This window comes from Balaenoptera borealis (assembly GCF_965194805.1).
Source record: "Balaenoptera borealis genome assembly, contig: HAP1_SCAFFOLD_1115, whole genome shotgun sequence".
Lineage (NCBI taxonomy): Eukaryota > Metazoa > Chordata > Mammalia > Artiodactyla > Balaenopteridae > Balaenoptera > Balaenoptera borealis.
The window spans coordinates 76,849-95,240 of record NW_028123098.1 but is presented as its reverse complement, the minus strand read 5'-3'; the positions used below and the strand labels follow the sequence as shown (position 1 = coordinate 95,240).

Here is an 18,392-nt window from a genome sequence, read left to right as displayed (position 1 = left end):
GAAACTGTTCAAGCAAAACGTGAATTTCCTGGATCTTATTTTTGAGGAAGGCTGAACATTCCCTTGATTGTCTCAACTCCCCTGCATGTTTGCTTAGCAATTAAAAAAGGTGAACTACGCCAGTGTACTTGGCAAGTTGCTAAACTTTTTGGAAAAAGTGGATCTTGTTAGGCCGCGGAGTGCGGGGAGCTGTGTTTAAGGCATTGCCGCCGACGAGGCTGTGCTGCCGGCTGGATTTGGACACATGTCGTTGCTGGTCCTCTCAGTGGTTTACAGTTGCTACCGGTGGCGTTTTCTGTCACTGATAACGTGTGCACGTGAACGTGGTCTCTTGCGGTTTGTATGAGGTGCTCCAGTTTCTGCATTTCTTTCCACCTGTGTGGGCCACTCTCAGTCCCTTGCTTCCGAGTCGTCTATATTTTCAGCTAAACTTCTGAAATTCTAAGTCCAACGAATGTGAAGGAGAGAAGGGCTGCTCTGATTTGCACAGCACTTTGGAGTTACAAAGCGTTTGTGCAGAATTCTTTGGGGACTCACGACAGCTGTGTTGCATTCATTTTACAGAATAAGAAACTGAGTCAGACCAAGCAGTTCACCTCCTTAAATGAAGTGTGCGTTGTGGATTAAGCCAGGACCCGAGTTTTCTGCTGGGCAGCATGCAGAAGTAGTGTTAAACACCGAATTCTTAAGACTTCAGACTTGGTGTGCGCCTCTTTTCCTTTAACAGGTGCATTGCCCGGCGTGTAATTTCATACCCTGTTCATCTGTCTTTGCAATTTTGGCTTTTTAAAGGATTTCCTGTTTGTTTTCTGTTGCAGACGTTGCCGGTGCCATTTATTTTTTCTGTTGATACAGGCCTTTCATTCCTCACTGCAAGTGATGAGTTCTGTATATTTGATTGGCTGAACGTTTCTGTTATTCTGTTTAAACTGGCAAGTTTTTTTTCTTTGCCTAGAGAACCCTAGACTCCCCTAGTAGAAGCTGGCTCCTAGGGAAAAAGGCCGTTTCTTGGGTAATTTTTTTCTCGAACTCAGGCTATAAAATGTGTACCTTTTAATCATCTAGTGCACTAGGTGTTTTTGTTTGTTTCCTTTCCTTGAAATAGACGTTTCCTAGAAATGAGGAATTCCTTAGTGAGCAAGTATGGAGAAGACCAGTTTGTATTTATCTGCAGTTCTCAAATTATAAACACATAATGCGTCAGCAGGAGAATGAGGATAAGCTCCACAGATGATCCTCAAGTCTCACTTTTCTTTTCAAATCTTATATTTCTAGTAGTACAGAACTTTACCAATATAAAAACTTGCCCCCCCCCCAAAAAAAAAGAACACAACTGCAGGAAAGAACAAAGAGCACTTAAAGTGTGTGTGTGTCTAATATATACATGTACATATACCCAGGTACATACACCTTTATATTTATATGTTATTTTGTAAATAAGTGACAATAATAATGTCTTGTGGAGATGTAGAACAGAAGTATACAACGAAAGCACAAACAGCAGGAGGGGCAAATGGAGTTAAACTGTTCAACCTCCATGGGATGGTTCCATGGAGGAGGCAGAGAGGGGGATGGGATCCTCGAAGAGCTGCTGAAGACCTTGCATTTTTTGCAGATCTCTTTAGAATGCTACTTGCATATTGTGCTCTCACTGAATGCACCTGGCTGAGCTATGGCACATTAGCACGGTAAACATTTGTCAGATTTGCCCTAGTCAGAAAATTTTCTATACCTGCCATCCTGCTTGGCACTTAAAAAAAAATTTTTTTTTTTTAAGCTCTCTATGATATAGGGATGATGGGTGAAGAAGGTAGGCTGCAGGGTAATATGTAGTATGTATGATCCCATTTTGATACAGTAAACAGAAAGTATTAAATGCATGCCTGTTTGTATGAGCAGTGAGTTTGCATGGTTATCTCAAGAGGGAGGGAATGGGACGGGTAGAGAAAGAGACTGACCACGGACTATTGTTTTACTTGTTACAAGAGGCATGTGTTGCCTTCATTTCTGATTAAACTTTTTGTGTCCAGATTATTGTAGGTTTACATGCAGTTGTAAGAAATAATAGTGCGATAGCTCCTGTGTGTCCTTTACCCAGTTTTCCCCAATGGTAACATCTTACAGAATCATAGTATACTGTCACAACCTGGGTATTGCCATTGACACAGTCAAGATAGAGAACATTTCCATCCCACAGGATCTCTCCTGATGCCATTTTATAGCCACTGCTGCTCCCCCACTCCCCACCAAATCATAATGATCTGATAGTGCAGTGGATAAAGTTGCAATAAAGTTTTTGTGCAGATGATCAAGGGAAAATACCCCCTGGGGAAGATGGCCCGTCTCCCACTCCCCCGGCCCTATCTGTCCCTGGCAACCTGTCATTTCAAGAATGTTATGTGGGACTTCCCTGGTGGCGCAGCGGTTAAGAATCTGCCTGCCATTGCAGGGGACATGGGTTTGATCCCTTGTCCGGGAAGATCCCACATGCCGCGGAGCAACTAAGCCCATGCGCCACAACGACTGAGCCTGCGCTTTAGAGCCCGGGAGCCACAACTACTGAGCCCACGTGCCACAACTACTGAAGCCCGCGTGCCTAGAGCCCGTGCTCTGCAACAAGAGAAGCCACCGCAGCGAGAAGCCCGCACACTGCAACAAAGAGTAGCCCCCGCTCGCCGCAACTAGAGAAAGCCCACACGCAGCAACGAAGACCCAACGCAGCCAAAAATAAAATAAATTAACTAATTAATTAAAAAAAAAAGAATGTTATGTGAATAAAATCATATAGTGTGTAACCTTTTTTTTTTTTTAAGTAAAAAAAATTTTTTTTTGGCTGCGCTGCCGGTTGTGCGATCTTAGTTCCCCGACCAAGGATTGAACCCAGCCCAGGTAGTGAAAGTGCTGAGTGCTAAACACTGGACCGCCAGGGAATTCCCAGTATGCAACCTTTTGGATTGGCCTTTTTCAATCAGTGTAATTCCCTGGAGAGTCATCCAAATTGCATGAATCAACAGTGCTCCTCTTTTTTAAAAAAAATATTTATTTATTTATTTATTTGGCTGTGCGGGTCTTTAGTTGCAGCATGCGGGATCTAGTTCCCTGACCAGGGATGGAACCTGGGCCCCCTGCATTGAGAGTGCAGAGTCTTAACCGCTGGAACACCAGAGAGGTCCCAGTGCCGCTTTCTTTTTAATTGCTGAGTAGTATTCCATGGTTTGGCTGTACTTCAGTTTGTTTAATCACTTGCCCATTGAAGAACATCTGAGTTTTTTTTCCCATTTCCTGACTATTACTGATAGAGATGCTGTGGACATTTGTGTACCTTTTTTTGTGCGAACATGCGTTCTCTGGGATAAATGCCGTAGGGTATGTGTTGCTTTTTTTGTTTTTTTTTCGGCTACGCTGTGCCACATGTGGGATCTTGGTTCCCCAATCAGGGATCGAGCCCGTGCCCCCTGCATTGGGAGCTTGGAGTCTTAACCACTGGACTGCCAGGGAAATTCCTGTATTGCTCCCCCCGCCCCACTTGATTGATTGATTGGTTGATTGGCTGTATTGGGTCTTAGTTGCGGCACGCGGGACCTTCGTTAAGGCATGTGGGATCTTTATTGTCGTTGCGGCGCACGGGCTCTTCGTTGCAGCATGAGAGCTTCTCTCTAGTTGTGGCGTGCGGGTTTTCTCTCTCTAGTTGTGGCACGTGGGCTCTGTAGTTGTGGCGTGCAGGCTCCAGAGCGCGTGGGCTCTGTAGTTTGCTGCACGTGGGCTACCTCATTGAGGTGTGCGAGCTCAGTAGTTTGGTGCGAGGGCTTAGTTGCCCCGCGGCATGTGGGATCTTAGTTCCCCGACCGGGAATCGAACCCGCGTCCCCTGCATTGCAGGACGGATTCTTTACCACTGAACCACCAGGGAAGTCCCTGTATTGCTTTTTTAAATTCAAAAAAAAAAAAAAGGAAAAGCAATTAGAGGTGAAACAACTAATTATATGATGGCCTTTCAAAGTACATATTCAAACCCTACATTCTTGGTGTACATAAGTTATTTATGTTGATTTGTGGTGTTTAGCTCTAGCAACAAGGCAATAATAATAACGCTGTAGTTTTCCTTGTTTCTTTCAACTGATGATCTGTGTATTTATTACAAATATTAATTAACACTCACAAGCTACCAGGAGGCAAGTAATGGTTAGCGCTGGTGTGGTTAACTCCTTTATAGATAGGGAGGTTGAGGCATGGGTATTGTGGAATTTGCCATGTTGAGGCATGGGTATTGTGGAATTTGCCTAAGGTTATATAGCACTGTGTTCTGACTCAGATTCATTCAGATTTATTCCTTCCCTTTCTGTCTCCTGAATTAACGCTTTGTAATTTTGACCTAGGTGTGAGGACACGAAAAGGGTTTTTTTCTGTATCTGAGGTTTAGTGCTTGTTTTATAGAAGCAATATAGTATAGTGGTTAGAGTAGGCACTTTAGCATCTGAGTTTTGTTTTTTTCTTAAGTCTTTAATGAATTTGTTACAATATTGCTTCTGTTTTATGTTTTGCACATGCCGGAAAGGTAATAGGCCTTGGCCCCTGGGCCTGGGCTTCGTCTCTTGTGCTGTCTCCTGTCCCTGTTGCCCCCGCGCGCTGGCCCGTCCGCGCTGTGCCAGGGGGTATTGGTCGTCTCGCGGCTCAGTTCACAGTAGCTGAAAGGGACTGTGTGTGATGGTCTCATTTCTGCCCATCGTTTTCAAAGGGAGGCTCTGGCCATTGCTCCTCGGGTAAAATGCAGAGGGAGTGCTTTTTAAGATGGGACTGTCAGTGTTGGGGACACTCCTTAATTACCAAAACGGAATCCCCTTCAGTTCCTCCAGCTGTGTTGTTTTGGCACAGAAGATGTGAGTAATAGGAACTGGAGCTAAGTTGGAGTGAAAAAACGCACCGGTCCCGCCGAATTTTCCATCGAAACAGTTGATTTGTGTTGTCTGTAGGAATTCTAAAGGGCGTACCGTTGCTTCCTAACCGGAGTCATTTGAGAGATCTACCTCTGTACGTTCAAATGATTAATTTTGAGACTTTGCTCATGTGTGCAGTAAACCCTTTAATTCCCTAAGACCTTCCTTTCCTCCATCTCCTACCCCATTAAGCCCGCTTCAGTTCATCTCCTGAATTTCTTTGGAATCTGTCAGCTCTCCCTCAACACCCTAATACTGAACTTGCCTGTGTGTTGCGATTAGGTCCTAACTAGTGTCCATATATCTTGTTTCCTTCCAATCCATTCTTCACACAAAAAACCTTCAAGGCAAGTTGGAACATTGCTCATAAACATCGCTCACAAACATTGTTTTGAGAATAGAAAACACAGTGTTTGTTGGCCTTTAAGACTCTGCGTGGTCTAGAATCCTCTCTGCTTCTCTAGCCCCATCTTGTGCCACTTGTGCCCTCACTTTCTATGCTTCAGATACACTGAATTAACCTTAGTTCTCACTCATCTGACAGAAGTCAGTTCAGATATTATTTTTCACTGTGATCCCTAGCATTAAGCAAGTTGATTATCACGTTTTGTATGAGGACTAAAACTAAACTGGGAAGTGGAAGAATTGAGTTTCAACTGTTTCAGTCAACACGCATGTATTAATGATACCTACATATTGAACACCGGGCTAGGTTTCATGAGGGATACAGAAGTTCTGGCCATCTCTGGTTTTGGATATCCCTTATTTGTTGAGACCTTTGCGTTGTTTGGTTGCCTTTTGTCTGTTTTCAAGATGGGAAAACAGGAACGAGGGAAGTATAGGTTATTACTAGGTGGGGTTGAACAAGTGGAGCAGCAAACTGCAAGGCAGAAAGAAGAGGGACGTACTATAGAGGGATATGATTTCCATTCTCAAGGCGCCTGCATCCTGTGCAGGGAGACAGCCTAACATAAAATGTGCCTAACAAAAAATATATTGACTTCTTACTAAAAATCTGCAGTTCATATAACCAAGGGGTTTATAACTTCTCCTTTAAAAGTGATATTCCTGGGACTTCCCTGGTGGTCCAGTGGTGAAGACTCTGCGCTTCCAATGCAGCAGGCGTGGGTTCAATTCCTGGTTGGGGAGCTAAGATCCCACATGCTGCGCAGCCAAAGAAATTTTTTTCAAAAGTTATACTCCTGTATTATTGAATTTAGTGGTTTAGATTTTGTTTTAATGTTAAGAAGATTTCAGTTTATTTACCAGGAACAAACAAAACATAATGTAAAAATAGTTTCCCAGAAACGATTTCCATCATTCTCTTCTTCCCTTTCTCCCGCAGACTGGTGTTTCATCTTTACAAGCTCTCTGTCTTTCCATAGGAAAGCTGTCTGGCTTGGAGGTTGCAATCCCAGGGAATTTTTCATCTGCGGGGAAGTCTCCATCACTACAGAGGGATCAAGGGAGAAGTCAGTCCCTGGTAAGTGAGATGCTCCCCCTAAACACCAACACAGCAGTCGTGTACCTTTTAAGGGGTTCAAGGGCAAGATGGGCTAGGCATTTCTACTAACTCTTCTTAAGGACCATGGACAGTGCCGTAAGCTACGAGGTAAGCGGTGACTGTTGTAATTCTTACTGGTGATCATTTCCTGTCACTGATTCTCGGCTTTCTTTGTATTTCATAGGACTGTTGTCAGTCCAATAGAAAATGAGTCTTATTTTTAAAAAACTGAAATGTTTTACAAAGCCTAGCATTCTCATATAGAGTCCTTTCAATTCTCCCCACTTTCCCAAGAGGCTATGAACGCTTCACACCATGAACTAGGAGAGGGGGTAGAGCCCTTTCTGATGAAATACATCAACAAAGACAGAGCCTTAGCCTGCTTGCTCTCTGGACAGGATCTCGGACTACAAGGTCTTCAATCCTGGTATAAATGAAGGAAGTGAGGACAGTTCAACTGGCACTCTCATAACAAGAGTTGTGAAACACCTTCCAAAGAGACTATAGCAGTAGATGAGGGAAGGGAGTGCTACAGTGTGGTAGTACAGGGGGAATGATCGGCTACAGCAGTGAAAAATGTGGTACCTATTGGTGTGCTCTCGGGGTTCTTGTACATGTAGCATAGATGACCTTTACAGTGGCCCTCTCACCTTCCCACCTGCATTAGGTGTTCTTTTTTTTTTAAATTTATGTTTATTTATTTATTTATTGTTTGAACTTATTTATTCTATGTGTTTATTTTTTTGGCTGCACTGGGTCTTCATTGCTGTGCACGGGCTTTCTCTAGTTGGCGGCTAGCGGGGGCTACTCTTGGTTGCGGTGTGCGGGCGTCTCATCGCGGTGGCGTCTATTGTTGCGGAGCATGCGCTCTAGGCGCGTGGGCTTCGGTAGTTGCGGCTCACGGGCTCTAGAATGCAGGCTCAGTAGTTGTGGCACATGGGCTTAGTTGCTCCACGGCATGTGGGATCTTCGCAGACCAGGGCTCGAACCCGTGTCCCCCGCATTGCATTGGCAGGTGGATTCTTAACCACTGCGCCACCAGGGAAGCCCTATTCTGTATACTTTTAAAATATTTTTTAAAATTTTACTTCTGAATCCACAGAGTTAAAAATCTTTTATTATTAAACCAAATAATATTTCTCTTTTAAAGGAGTCCTTTCTACCAAGTACCTGTATGTAAAGGTAAGACCGTGAACTGTGGGCTCTATGTAGACCGATCCATTTGATGTCAGAAGAGGTATAAAATACACTTTCACAGTTGGATTTCCTCTCCTGTGCTCTGCCACCAACATGAAAACAGCATACCCAGAGTAGCCTGGGTTTCAGTACAAGGCATGTGGAACAGACCCAAACCGTTTTTGCATCCTGATGCCAAACTCCAACTGACTCATAAGCCCATGAGTGAGGAAAGCAAATGTCTGTTGTTACGAAGCACTGAGATTTTCGAGGTTCTTATACAGTATCACGGTGGCAATAGGTAACTGACACATTAAAGGTGTTCTGTGTGATATTGATTAGACTATACATTTGGGGGGCATAATTTTATATCACAATAAAAATGTATAAGATATATAACCATCTCGGGTTTCCCTGATAGCGCAGTGGTTAAGAATCCGCCTGCCAATGCAGGGGACACGGGTGCCAGCCCTGGTCCGGGAAGATCCCCCATGCCGCGGAGCAACTAAGCCCATGTGCCACAACTACTGAGCCTGCGCTCTAGAGCCCGCGAGCCACAACTACTGAGCCCATGCACCGAAGCCCACGCGCCTAGAGCCCGTGCTCCACCACAAGAGAAGCCACCGCAATGAGAAGCCCGTGCACCGCAACGAAGAGTAGCCCCCGCTCGCCGCAACTAGAGAAAGGCTGCACGCAGCGATGAAGACCCAACACAGCCAAAAATAAAATAAATAAAAGTAAAAAAAAAAAAAAAGAAAAGAAATATAACCATTTCAACATATAAATGTATTTATTCAAATTAAATTCAGTGCAATTTACATGTGGAACTAAGCAATTTTCTTTATACATTTAGGCATATTCCATTTATACCTACAGACAGATAAACTTTTTGCACAAGTAGGAAAACTTAAAATATATTTTGAATAGATTTGTACAAACTGTTGAATACTTTAAAATTAGTAATTGAAAGTTCCCACCCTCATTTGGAGGTAGAATGGGAACTTAACTTTCCAGTTACTGGTCTGAAAAAGAAAATAACTTGCTATAATTTTGAATGTTATATAGTATAAGCACTATAAAAATATCACTGTCATGATAGCATAGGAACACTCTAAATGTAGACCTTATGGTAGAAATTGCTAGCTGTTCACCAAAACTCATTTCTTCTTCATCCTGGAAAGCACAGCTAAACTATTCCTAGTCAGTGGAAAGTGATGTGGGCCACACCTAGGCCTAGCCCATAAAAGCCTCCCAACATGTGCTCCTCCATGCTTTTCGTCCCTTCCAGTTGACTATGATGATGAATCCAAGGTTCCATGTTTTAAAGAAAGCAGAGTCACAGTCAACCTGGGTCCCTGCTCAACGTTTCTTGAGCAAGAAATAGACTGGTATTGTGTTTGCTATCTGTTCACTGTATCATGCAAAACAATAGTAAAAGAAACAATGCCAAATAGTTATCTACCTCCCTAAAATTGAACCTCTATAGTTTTTATGTTTTCATGAACTACTTGCATTCTTATGACAAGTATTATGAGTTGAAAATACGTCAGCCACAAGTAGCATGAGTTTCACATAGGTTGTTAACTTCACTAGAAATTGAAGTAAAAACATAATAAATTATATTCTCTTCATAGCTATGTAAATAAAAGATGTTTTAATCATGTACAACCTAATGCTTAAAATTAAAATTAGGTTTTCTAACTAGAAAGACCCAATCAAGAAATTTCTTAGTTAATGACACACAAAAGTTGGTAATGTGACCTAAAATTCTCTTACCATCTGTGCCATGAAGAACAGTAATCTGTTGGACTGAAGATGATGAAGCAAACTTGACAGGAACTTTGCCCAACTTCTGTGTACTGAGGTCTGGAATATCATGTCCACGATCTTCAGCATTAACAAAAATCTCAGATGAAAACATGGTTTTTCCTGGACTCTCTGTTGTTATCTGAGTGACTGCATCAGATGATAATTTTCCAGAGAAGGGAGAAAACGGGGTCTTAATCTCCTTTGGTGATCTGAACAAAAAAGAGAAAGCACACAGCAGGTCATATCCTTGGCTTATCAAATACTGTAATTTCTTTCCAAATGTGGCTTCAATATTTTTTGGAGACACATCCAACTCAAATGGTTAAGTTATTTCTGCAGTACCCTGTGCTTTTTTACATACTTATTACAGGGTGATCATGCATGAGTTTACTTTTACTTATTTTAAAATCTACTTTTATTTTGGATTTAGAATGCTATTATATAAGGAAAGGGTACTTTTCAGTTGAAGTGGAAAGATATCCATTAAAAAATAATTACTGGAAGTCCACTATAAATTAGGGGACTATGCTAAACGCATAGAGTGTACAAAAATAAAAAAGAAACAGAGCCTTTCCTCAAAAAGTTTATATGTCAGTGGGGGAACCAGAGGTTTTTAAGGTTGTAATTATGTATATAGATGATAAAGAATCCATATTAAAACATAATGGAGTAAATAAATGAGTGTATAAATAAATAAATAATAGGAGGGAGGGAGAAGACAAATCTTGCCAACAGAAGAATTCCATATGTAGGTAACCTCCCCCCCGCCCCCCCCCGGCATCCATCTCCTCCCCAAGGAGGTGGAGGTGAAGCTTAATCTTCCCCTTAAGTCCAGTCCTGGGCTGGCCTTAATGATTGAATTCCAGAGACAGTATAAAATGGGAGAAAAAGTAACTTTACAGTGGAGAAACCAAGCAAACACCATGTTATGCAAGTGATGATGTTTCACATCACCAGTGATGTCACGGAGACACTACATACTCTCTGTTATGATGTGATGAGACGGTTACTTCGCTTCTGCGGTATTCTTTGTCAAAACCTGTAACTCCAGTCGAATCATGAGAAAAACATCAGCCAAACCCAGACTGAGAACAATTCTACAAAATATCAGACAAATATTCCTCAAGACTGTCAAAATCATGAAAAACAAGGAAGGAATGAGGAACTGTCATAGACCAGAGAAGACTAAGGAGACATGACAACTAACTAAGTGGAATGTGATATACTGGATTGGGTCCTAGAACAGAAAAAGGTCATTAACAGGAAAACTGGTGAAATCCAAAAAAAGTCTTAAGTTTAGTTAATAGTAATGTATAAATGTTGGCTTTTTAATTTTGAAAAATATACTATGGTAGTATAAGATGTTAGCAATAGGAAAAACTGGGAGAGAGGTAAAGGGAACTCTGTTTGTATCTTTTCTGCAGATTTGAAATTATTTGAAAATGAAAAAGGTCATTTTTAAAAAATGGAGTAATACTGTATTGTATTATATCACAGAAGAAGAAGACCTTTTAAAAGGTCTTTTAAATCTCTACCCTCTATATACTATTCACTAATTAAAAGGACAATTATGAGAAAAGAAAATAGGCCCATCTCCCTTATGTATACAGAAGCAAAAATCATACACAAAATGTTAGACAATCAAATGTAGAGTGTGTGAGTGAGTGAATGTGTGTGTGTGTGTGTGTGTGTGTGTGTGTGTGTGTGAATTCCTACCAAGTTGTTTTACTCCAGAAATGCAAGGTGAGTTAACATTCAAATATCAATAAATGTCATGCACCACATCCATAAAATAAAGGAGAAAATGTATATGATCATATCAGTATAGTCAGATAAAGCATTTGATAAAATTCAATAATTATGTATGATTAAAAACTCATAGCAAAGGGAAACTACAAAAAACTTTAGAGCCACCATCCTATTTATAGTGAAATGTGGAGAACGTCCACTGTAAGATTAGGAACAAAATAAGAATGCCAACTCTTACCTTTTCTATTCAACCTATTAGTAAAAGTATTAAATGGCATTAGCAGTAAGGCAGGAAAAAGAAATCAGAAATATAAGGCTAAGAAAGGAAGAAATCATACTGTCACTTTCCATAGTTGATATAATTAAGGATACAGAAAATCCAAAACCATCTACAGATAACTTATTAGAATATCAGTTAGTTTTTAGAAGAGTTGCCAGATAAGAGACCAAACATTAAAAAATTCCACTAACATTTTTCTGTGTCTGAAAAGTTATAAAATTAAAAACTAAAAAATATGCCATCTACATTATCATCAAAACATCATATACCTAATAATAAGTGTAATAAAAAATGTAAGAACCCTATTAGAATAGAAAACTATTGATATATCATAGAGAGAAATTAAAGGTGATCTAAATAGGATTTCTGCTTTGAGGCAGGATGCATAGGCATACCTCACTTTATTGCACTTCACTTTATTGTACCTTGCAGATAATGCTTTTTTTTTTTTTTTTTTTTTTTTTTTTTTTTTTACAAATTGAAGGTTTGTGGCAACCCTGTGTCAAGCAGCTCTACTGGTGGTGCCATTTTTCCAACAGCATTTGCTCACTTCGTGTCTCTATGTCATGTTTTGGTAAGTCTCACAATATTTCAAACTTTTTCACTATTATACTTGTTACATGATCTGTGATCAGTGATCTTTGATGTTACTATTGCAAAAAGATTACAGCTTGCTGAAGGCTCAGATGATGGGTAGCATTCTTAAAGTCTACTTTCAAATTAAGATATGTACTTTTTTTAGACATAATGCTATTGCACACTTAATAGACTACAGTATAGCATAAACATAACTTGTACATGCACTGGGAAACCAAACAACTCGTGTGACTTGCTTTCTTATGATATTCTCCTTATTGTGGTGTCTGGGACCAAAGCCATATCTCCATAATAATATGCCTGCACTAGGTAGGCACAGGCCATCACTCCTGCTGCAACGAGCAAACAAACTTGAATAAAAGATCATCGAGCTAAGGAAGCAATCAAGAAACAATATCAACTAATATGCTAGAGAGGGACATTTAGAGATTTGGAGCAGGGGTTTGGTGTAGGGAGACATACTCCACTGGAAAAGAGAAATCACCATATCTTTTGATGAACTCATTTGCTGGCATGATGGAGTGAAATCTAGCAGAATGTCAAGCCGATTTCCCCCACAGGACATTTCCTTAGTGTCAGGGTGGTATAGGATGATGGGGGACTGAGCCAAGAAAGCAGAGTGAAATTTCCTGCACAGTCATGGCACTAACAAACCAAATCCCGCTAGATAAAGGGGCCTGTGACAATCATTAGGTCTCCTCTTCAAGACATTTGCCAGTTTTTGAACCTATATAAAGCAGGAAGCTAAATACCTAATGCCTGAGGGAGAGAACTTTCCAAAGTGAGGAATTAGAGACCTACCAGACTCACAGTAAAAACCCAGAAGTGCCATCCCCAAGAAGGGGGCTGAGTCAGAAAAAGTGAAGTCATCTGCAATGTTTCAGTGTTTATGAGACAAATTTTCACTGAGAAAGTGTAACGGCAACAAATACATAGCTGGTCTCTCCTTACATTTGCCATACTCTGAAGCTGTGAGAACTGAGAGCCTAAAGAGCTGAATTCAAACATCTGAAAGACTGAAGTCAATAACTGACTGTATTTATTGAAGAATCAAAGACCTGTCAGGCTCACAGCAAAAATCCAGGGAGGCCACAAATTAGGAAAAATCATAGGTAGGATGAGACAACTAAAGCTCCAACCCAGTTCTGACCTAGTAAAATTCCTGAAATGACTGAAATGATCAGCCACTCTGATTAACAGAGAAAAGGGTAAATCTTCTCTGGTGCAAAGTAATAGCATCTTCAGTCTCTATGAATTTTTTATTCACCACGTCCAGCACACAATCAAAAATTATGAAATTCCTGAAGCAGGAAAAAGTGACTAAAACTTAAGACAAAAAAAAAAACAAAAAAAAAAAAACCAAGAAAAATTGATTTAGAGGGAATTCAGATTCTGGAGTTAGCACAGAACTTTAAAATGACTATATTGAGAGTAAAAGATGGGGATTAATAGATTAAAATATGGAGAATCTCAACAGAAAATTGGAATCAATTTTAAAAAATCAAATACAGATAAATGAAAAATAAGAAAACTGATCCCCAGCAGACCTTAGGGAATACTAGAAGAAATTTTTTTGGGCTGAAGTAAAATGGCCCAACATAGAACAGAGCTGGGCTCTCGGTCCCATATTGAACTCGAGTTGGAAGAGGCGAGTCCGGTCTCAAAACGGAGGTAAAACCGCCGCCCGGTCGCCCCCAGCCCGACTCCGGCCGCCGCCGCCGCCGGGGGGAGGAGGGCCATGATCCAAAGGAACCAGAACAGTTGAGAAAACTGTTTATTGGTGGTCTGAGCTTTGAAACTACAGACGATAGCTTAAGAGAACATTTTGAGAAATGGGGCACACTTACAGATTGTGTGGTGATGAGAGACCCCCAGACAAACCGTTCCAGGGGCTTTGGTTTTGTGACTTACTCTTGGGTTGAAGAGGTGGATGCAGCAATGTGTGCTCGACCACACAAGGTTGATGGGCGTGTAGTGGAACCAAAGAGAGCTGTTTCTAGAGAGGATTCTGTAAAGCCTGGTGCCCGTCTAACAGTGAAGAAAATTTTTGTTGGTGGTATTAAAGAAGATACAGAAGAATGTAATTCGAGAGACTACTTTGAAAAGTATGGCAAGATTGAAACCATAGGAGTTATGGAAGACAGGCAGAGTGGAAAAAAGAGAGGATTTGCTTTTGTAACTTTTGATGATCATGATACAGTTGATAAAATTGTTGTTCAGAAATACCACACTATTAATGGGCATAATTGTAAGTGAAAAAGGCCCTTTCTAAACAAGAAATGCAATCTGCTGGATCACAGAGAGGTCGTGGAGGTGGATCTGGCAACTTTATGGGTCGTGGAGGAAACTTTGGAGGTGGTGGAGGTAACTTTGGCCGTGGTGGAAACTTTGGTGGAAGAGGAGGCTATGGTGGTGGAGGTGGTGGCAGCAGAGGTAGTTATGGAGGAGGTGATGGTGGATAAAACGGATTTGGAGGCGACGGTGGTAACGATGGTGGTGGTCCTGGTTACAGTAGTAGAGGAGGCTATGGTGGTGGTGGACCAGGATATGGAAACCAAGATGGTGGATATGGTGGCGGTGGTGGAGGATATGATGCTTACAATGAAGGAGGAAATTTTGGAGGTAACTATGGTGGTGGTGGTGGGAGCTATAATGATTTTGGAAATTATAGTGGACAACAGCAATCAAATTATGGACCCATGAAGGGGGGCAGTTTTGGTGGAAGAAGCTCGGGAAGTCCCTATGGTGGTGGTTATGGATCTGGTGGTGGAAGTGGTGGATATGGTAGCAGAAGGTTCTCAAAACTCAGAAGAAAAGGGCTACAGTTCTTAGCAGGAGAGAGAGCGAGGAGTTGTCAGGAAAGCTGCAGGTTACTTTGAGACAGTCGTCCCAAATGCATTAGAGGAACTGTAAAAACCTGCCGCAGAAGGAACGATGATCCATAGTCAGAAAAGTTACTGCAGCTTAAACAGGAAACCCTTCTTGTTCAGGACTGTCCTAGCCACAGTTTGCAAAAAGTGCAGCTATTGATTCATGCAACGGAGGGTCAATTAGATGTACATTCCTGAGGTCTTTTATCTGTTGTAGCTTTGTCTTTTTCTTTTCATTACATCAGGTATATTGCCCTGTAAATTGTGGTAGTGGTACCAGGAATAAAAAATTAAGGAATTTTAAACTTTTCAATATTTGTGTAGTTCAGTTTTTCTACATTTTAGTACAGAAACTTTAACAAAATGCAGTTTTGAAGGTGTTTCCTTGTGAGTTAACAAGTAAAGAAGATCATTGTTCATTAATATTTTGTATGAATTTTGCTAAAGTTAACTGTAAAGAAACACCTGCTGACTTGCAGTTTAAGGGGATCTATTCTCCCCATTTCCAAACCATGAAATGAATGGGCTCTGACATGTGGAGAGAATAGATATTTGTATGTTTGCAATGTGTGTTTTAGATAATAGAATTGGGTATTTAAATTAGCATATTTGTGAATTTAATAGCTTTAAGATTTACTTCAAATGAAAAATCTCAGAATTCAAAAAAAAAACAACAAAAGAACAGAGCTGGGAGCGCGATTGGCGCTGCCTGCGGGGGAGGAGCGCCGCCGCCGCCGCGAGCTGGGAGCTCGATTGGCGCTCCCTGCGGGGGAGGAGCGCCGCCGCCGCCGCCGCCGCGAGCTGGGAGCTCGATTGGCGCTGCCTGTGGGGGAGGAGCGCCGCCGCCGTCGCCGCCGCGAGCTGGGAGCTCGCTTGGCGCTGCCTGCGGGGGAGGAGCGCCGCCGCCGCGAGCTGGGAGCTCGCTTGGCACTGCCTGCGGGGGAGGAGCGCCGCCGCCGCCGCCGCCGCCGCGAGCTGGATTGGCGCTGCCTGCGGGGGAGGAGCGCCGCCGCCGCCGCCGCCGCGAGCTGGGAGCTCGTTTGGCGCTGCCTGCGGGGGAGGAGCGCCGCCGCCGCCGCCGCGAACTGGGAGCTCGATTGGCGCTGCCCTGCGGGGGAGGAGCGCCGCCGCCGCCGCCGCCGCCGCCGCCGCCACGAGCTGGGAGCTCGATTGGCGCTGCCTGCGGGGGAGGAGCGCCGCCGCCGCGAGCTGGGAGCTCGATTGGCGCTGCCTGCGTGGGAGGAGCGCCGCCGCCGTCGCCGCCGCGAGCTGGGAGCTCGGTTGGCGCTGCCTGCGGGGGAGGAGCGCCGCCGCCGCCGCCGCGAGCTGGGAGCTCGACTGGCGCTCCCTGCGGGGGAGGAGCGCCGCCGTCGCCGCCGCGAGCCGGGAGCTCGATTGTCGCTGCCTGTGGGGGAGGAGCGCCGCCGCCGCGAGCTGGGAGCTCGCTTGGCACTGCCTGCGGGGGAGGAGCGCCGCCGCCGCCGCCGCCGCCGCGAGCTGGATTGGCGCTGCTTGCGGGGGAGGAGCGCCGCCGCCGCCGCCGCCGCGAGCTGGGAGCTCGATTGGCGCTGCCTGCGGGGGAGGAGCGCCGCCGCGGCCGCGAGCTGGGAGCTCGATTGGCGCTGCCTGCGGGGGAGGAGCGCCGCCGCCGTCGCCGCCGCGAGCTGGGAGCTCGATTGGCGCTGCCTGCGTGGGAGGAGCGCCGCCGCCGTCGCCGCCGCGAGCTGGGAGCTCGATTGGCGCTGCCTGCGGGGGAGGAGCGCCGCCGCCGTCGCCGCCGCGAGCTGGGAGCTCGATTGGCGCTGCCTGCGTGGGAGGAGCGCCGCCGCCGCCGCCGCCCCCGCCGTCGCAGTCGTCGTGAGTGAAGAAGCGCCTCGGTGACGCCTGGTGAGGGCCCTCGCCGACGCCTGGGCTTACCTGCCGCCCGGCCAGCTCCGCTCGTTTCCCGTCCCCCGCGGCCCGGCGCGGGGCAGGCCTGCCAGGGCCATGGAGGACGAGGTGGTCCGCATTGCCAAGAAGATGGACAAGATGGTGCAGAAGAAAAACGCGGTGAGCGCGGCGGGCGGCGCGGGCCGGAGGGAGGCCGGGCGGCGGGCGGGGGCCAGTCGGCCTGAGGGGGCTCCCGGCCCGCGGTGAGCGCGGCGGGTGCTGCGAGACGGCGGCGAGGCCCGCGCTCTGGGGAGGGGTTCCTGGGGAGGGGGGAGCTTCGTGTCCCGCGGCCGCGTCCCGGGCAGGGGTTCTGGGGGGCGTCCTGTCCCGCAGCTGCGTCCCGGGCAGGGGTCTGGGGGGCGTCCTGTCCCGCAGCTGCGTCCCGGGCAGGGGTTCTGGGGGGCGTCCTGTCCCGCGGCCGCGTCCCGGGGAGGGGGTCCGGTCCCGCGGCCACCGGCGCTGGGATCCGCCCTGGGCGCCCGAGGCCCCTCGTGATTAGCGCAGCCCGGTAAACTCTATGGAGGCATCCTCCTCATTATTTTAAACGTGACGGTGGTAAAGCCTCGCTGGTTTAGCTGAAGAGTGCAGAGAGCCCTCCCTGTTTGAAAGAATTGGTTCTCTTTCCCGGGCTTATTGGCCAGCAGCGAGAAAACAACATCAAACAGAGGTTTGTGATCAGTTTTAGACATGAAACTGTTCAAGCAAAACGTGAATTTCCTGGATCTTATTTTTGAGGAAGGCTGAACATTCCCTTGATTGTCTCAACTCCCCTGCATGTTTGCTTAGCAATTAAAAAAGGTGAACTACGCCAGTGTACTTGGCAAGTTGCTAAACTTTTTGGAAAAAGTGGATCTTGTTAGGCCGCGGAGTGCGGGGAGCTGTGTTTAAGGCATTGCCGCCGACGAGGCTGTGCTGCCGGCTGGATTTGGACACATGTCGTTGCTGGTCCTCTCAGTGGTTTACAGTTGCTACCGGTGGCGTTTTCTGTCACTGATAACGTGTGCACGTGAACGTGGTCTCTTGCGGTTTGTATGAGGTGCTCCAGTTTCTGCATTTCTTTCCACCTGTGTGGGCCACTCTCAGTCCCTTGCTTCCGAGTCGTCTATATTTTCAGCTAAACTTCTGAAATTCTAAGTCCAACGAATGTGAAGGAGAGAAGGGCTGCTCTGATTTGCACAGCACTTTGGAGTTACAAAGCGTTTGTGCAGAATTCTTTGGGGACTCACGACAGCTGTGTTGCATTCATTTTACAGAATAAGAAACTGAGTCAGACCAAGCAGTTCACCTCCTTAAATGAAGTGTGCGTTGTGGATTAAGCCAGGACCCGAGTTTTCTGCTGGGCAGCATGCAGAAGTAGTGTTAAACACCGAATTCTTAAGACTTCAGACTTGGTGTGCGCCTCTTTTCCTTTAACAGGTGCATTGCCCGGCGTGTAATTTCATACCCTGTTCATCTGTCTTTGCAATTTTGGCTTTTTAAAGGATTTCCTGTTTGTTTTCTGTTGCAGACGTTGCCGGTGCCATTTATTTTTTCTGTTGATACAGG

At 44.8% G+C, this 18,392-nt stretch overlaps 1 protein-coding gene and 1 pseudogene across 3 annotated transcripts in view; both read left to right on the top strand.

Annotated features, from left to right (window-relative positions):
* LOC309621863 (uncharacterized protein) overlaps positions 1-18,392 on the top strand; it is a 160,684-nt gene that overhangs the window by 106,580 nt on the left and 35,712 nt on the right. Inside the window, exons 12-13 of one of the 2 annotated variants that reach the window (XM_082409186.1) lie at positions 6,319-6,416; positions 11,936-12,025. In XM_082409186.1, coding sequence (XP_082265312.1) covers positions 6,319-6,416; positions 11,936-12,025 — 188 coding nt within the window. Of the gene's footprint in view, positions 1-6,278; positions 6,417-11,935; positions 12,026-18,392 lie in introns of both variants that reach the window. The other variant, XR_014240296.1, reaches the window with a different exon arrangement.
* On the top strand, positions 13,037-14,880 carry LOC309621865 (heterogeneous nuclear ribonucleoprotein A3 pseudogene; annotated as a pseudogene). The gene is made up of 2 exons: positions 13,037-14,842; positions 14,874-14,880. The product of its transcript is annotated as a heterogeneous nuclear ribonucleoprotein A3 pseudogene (transcript).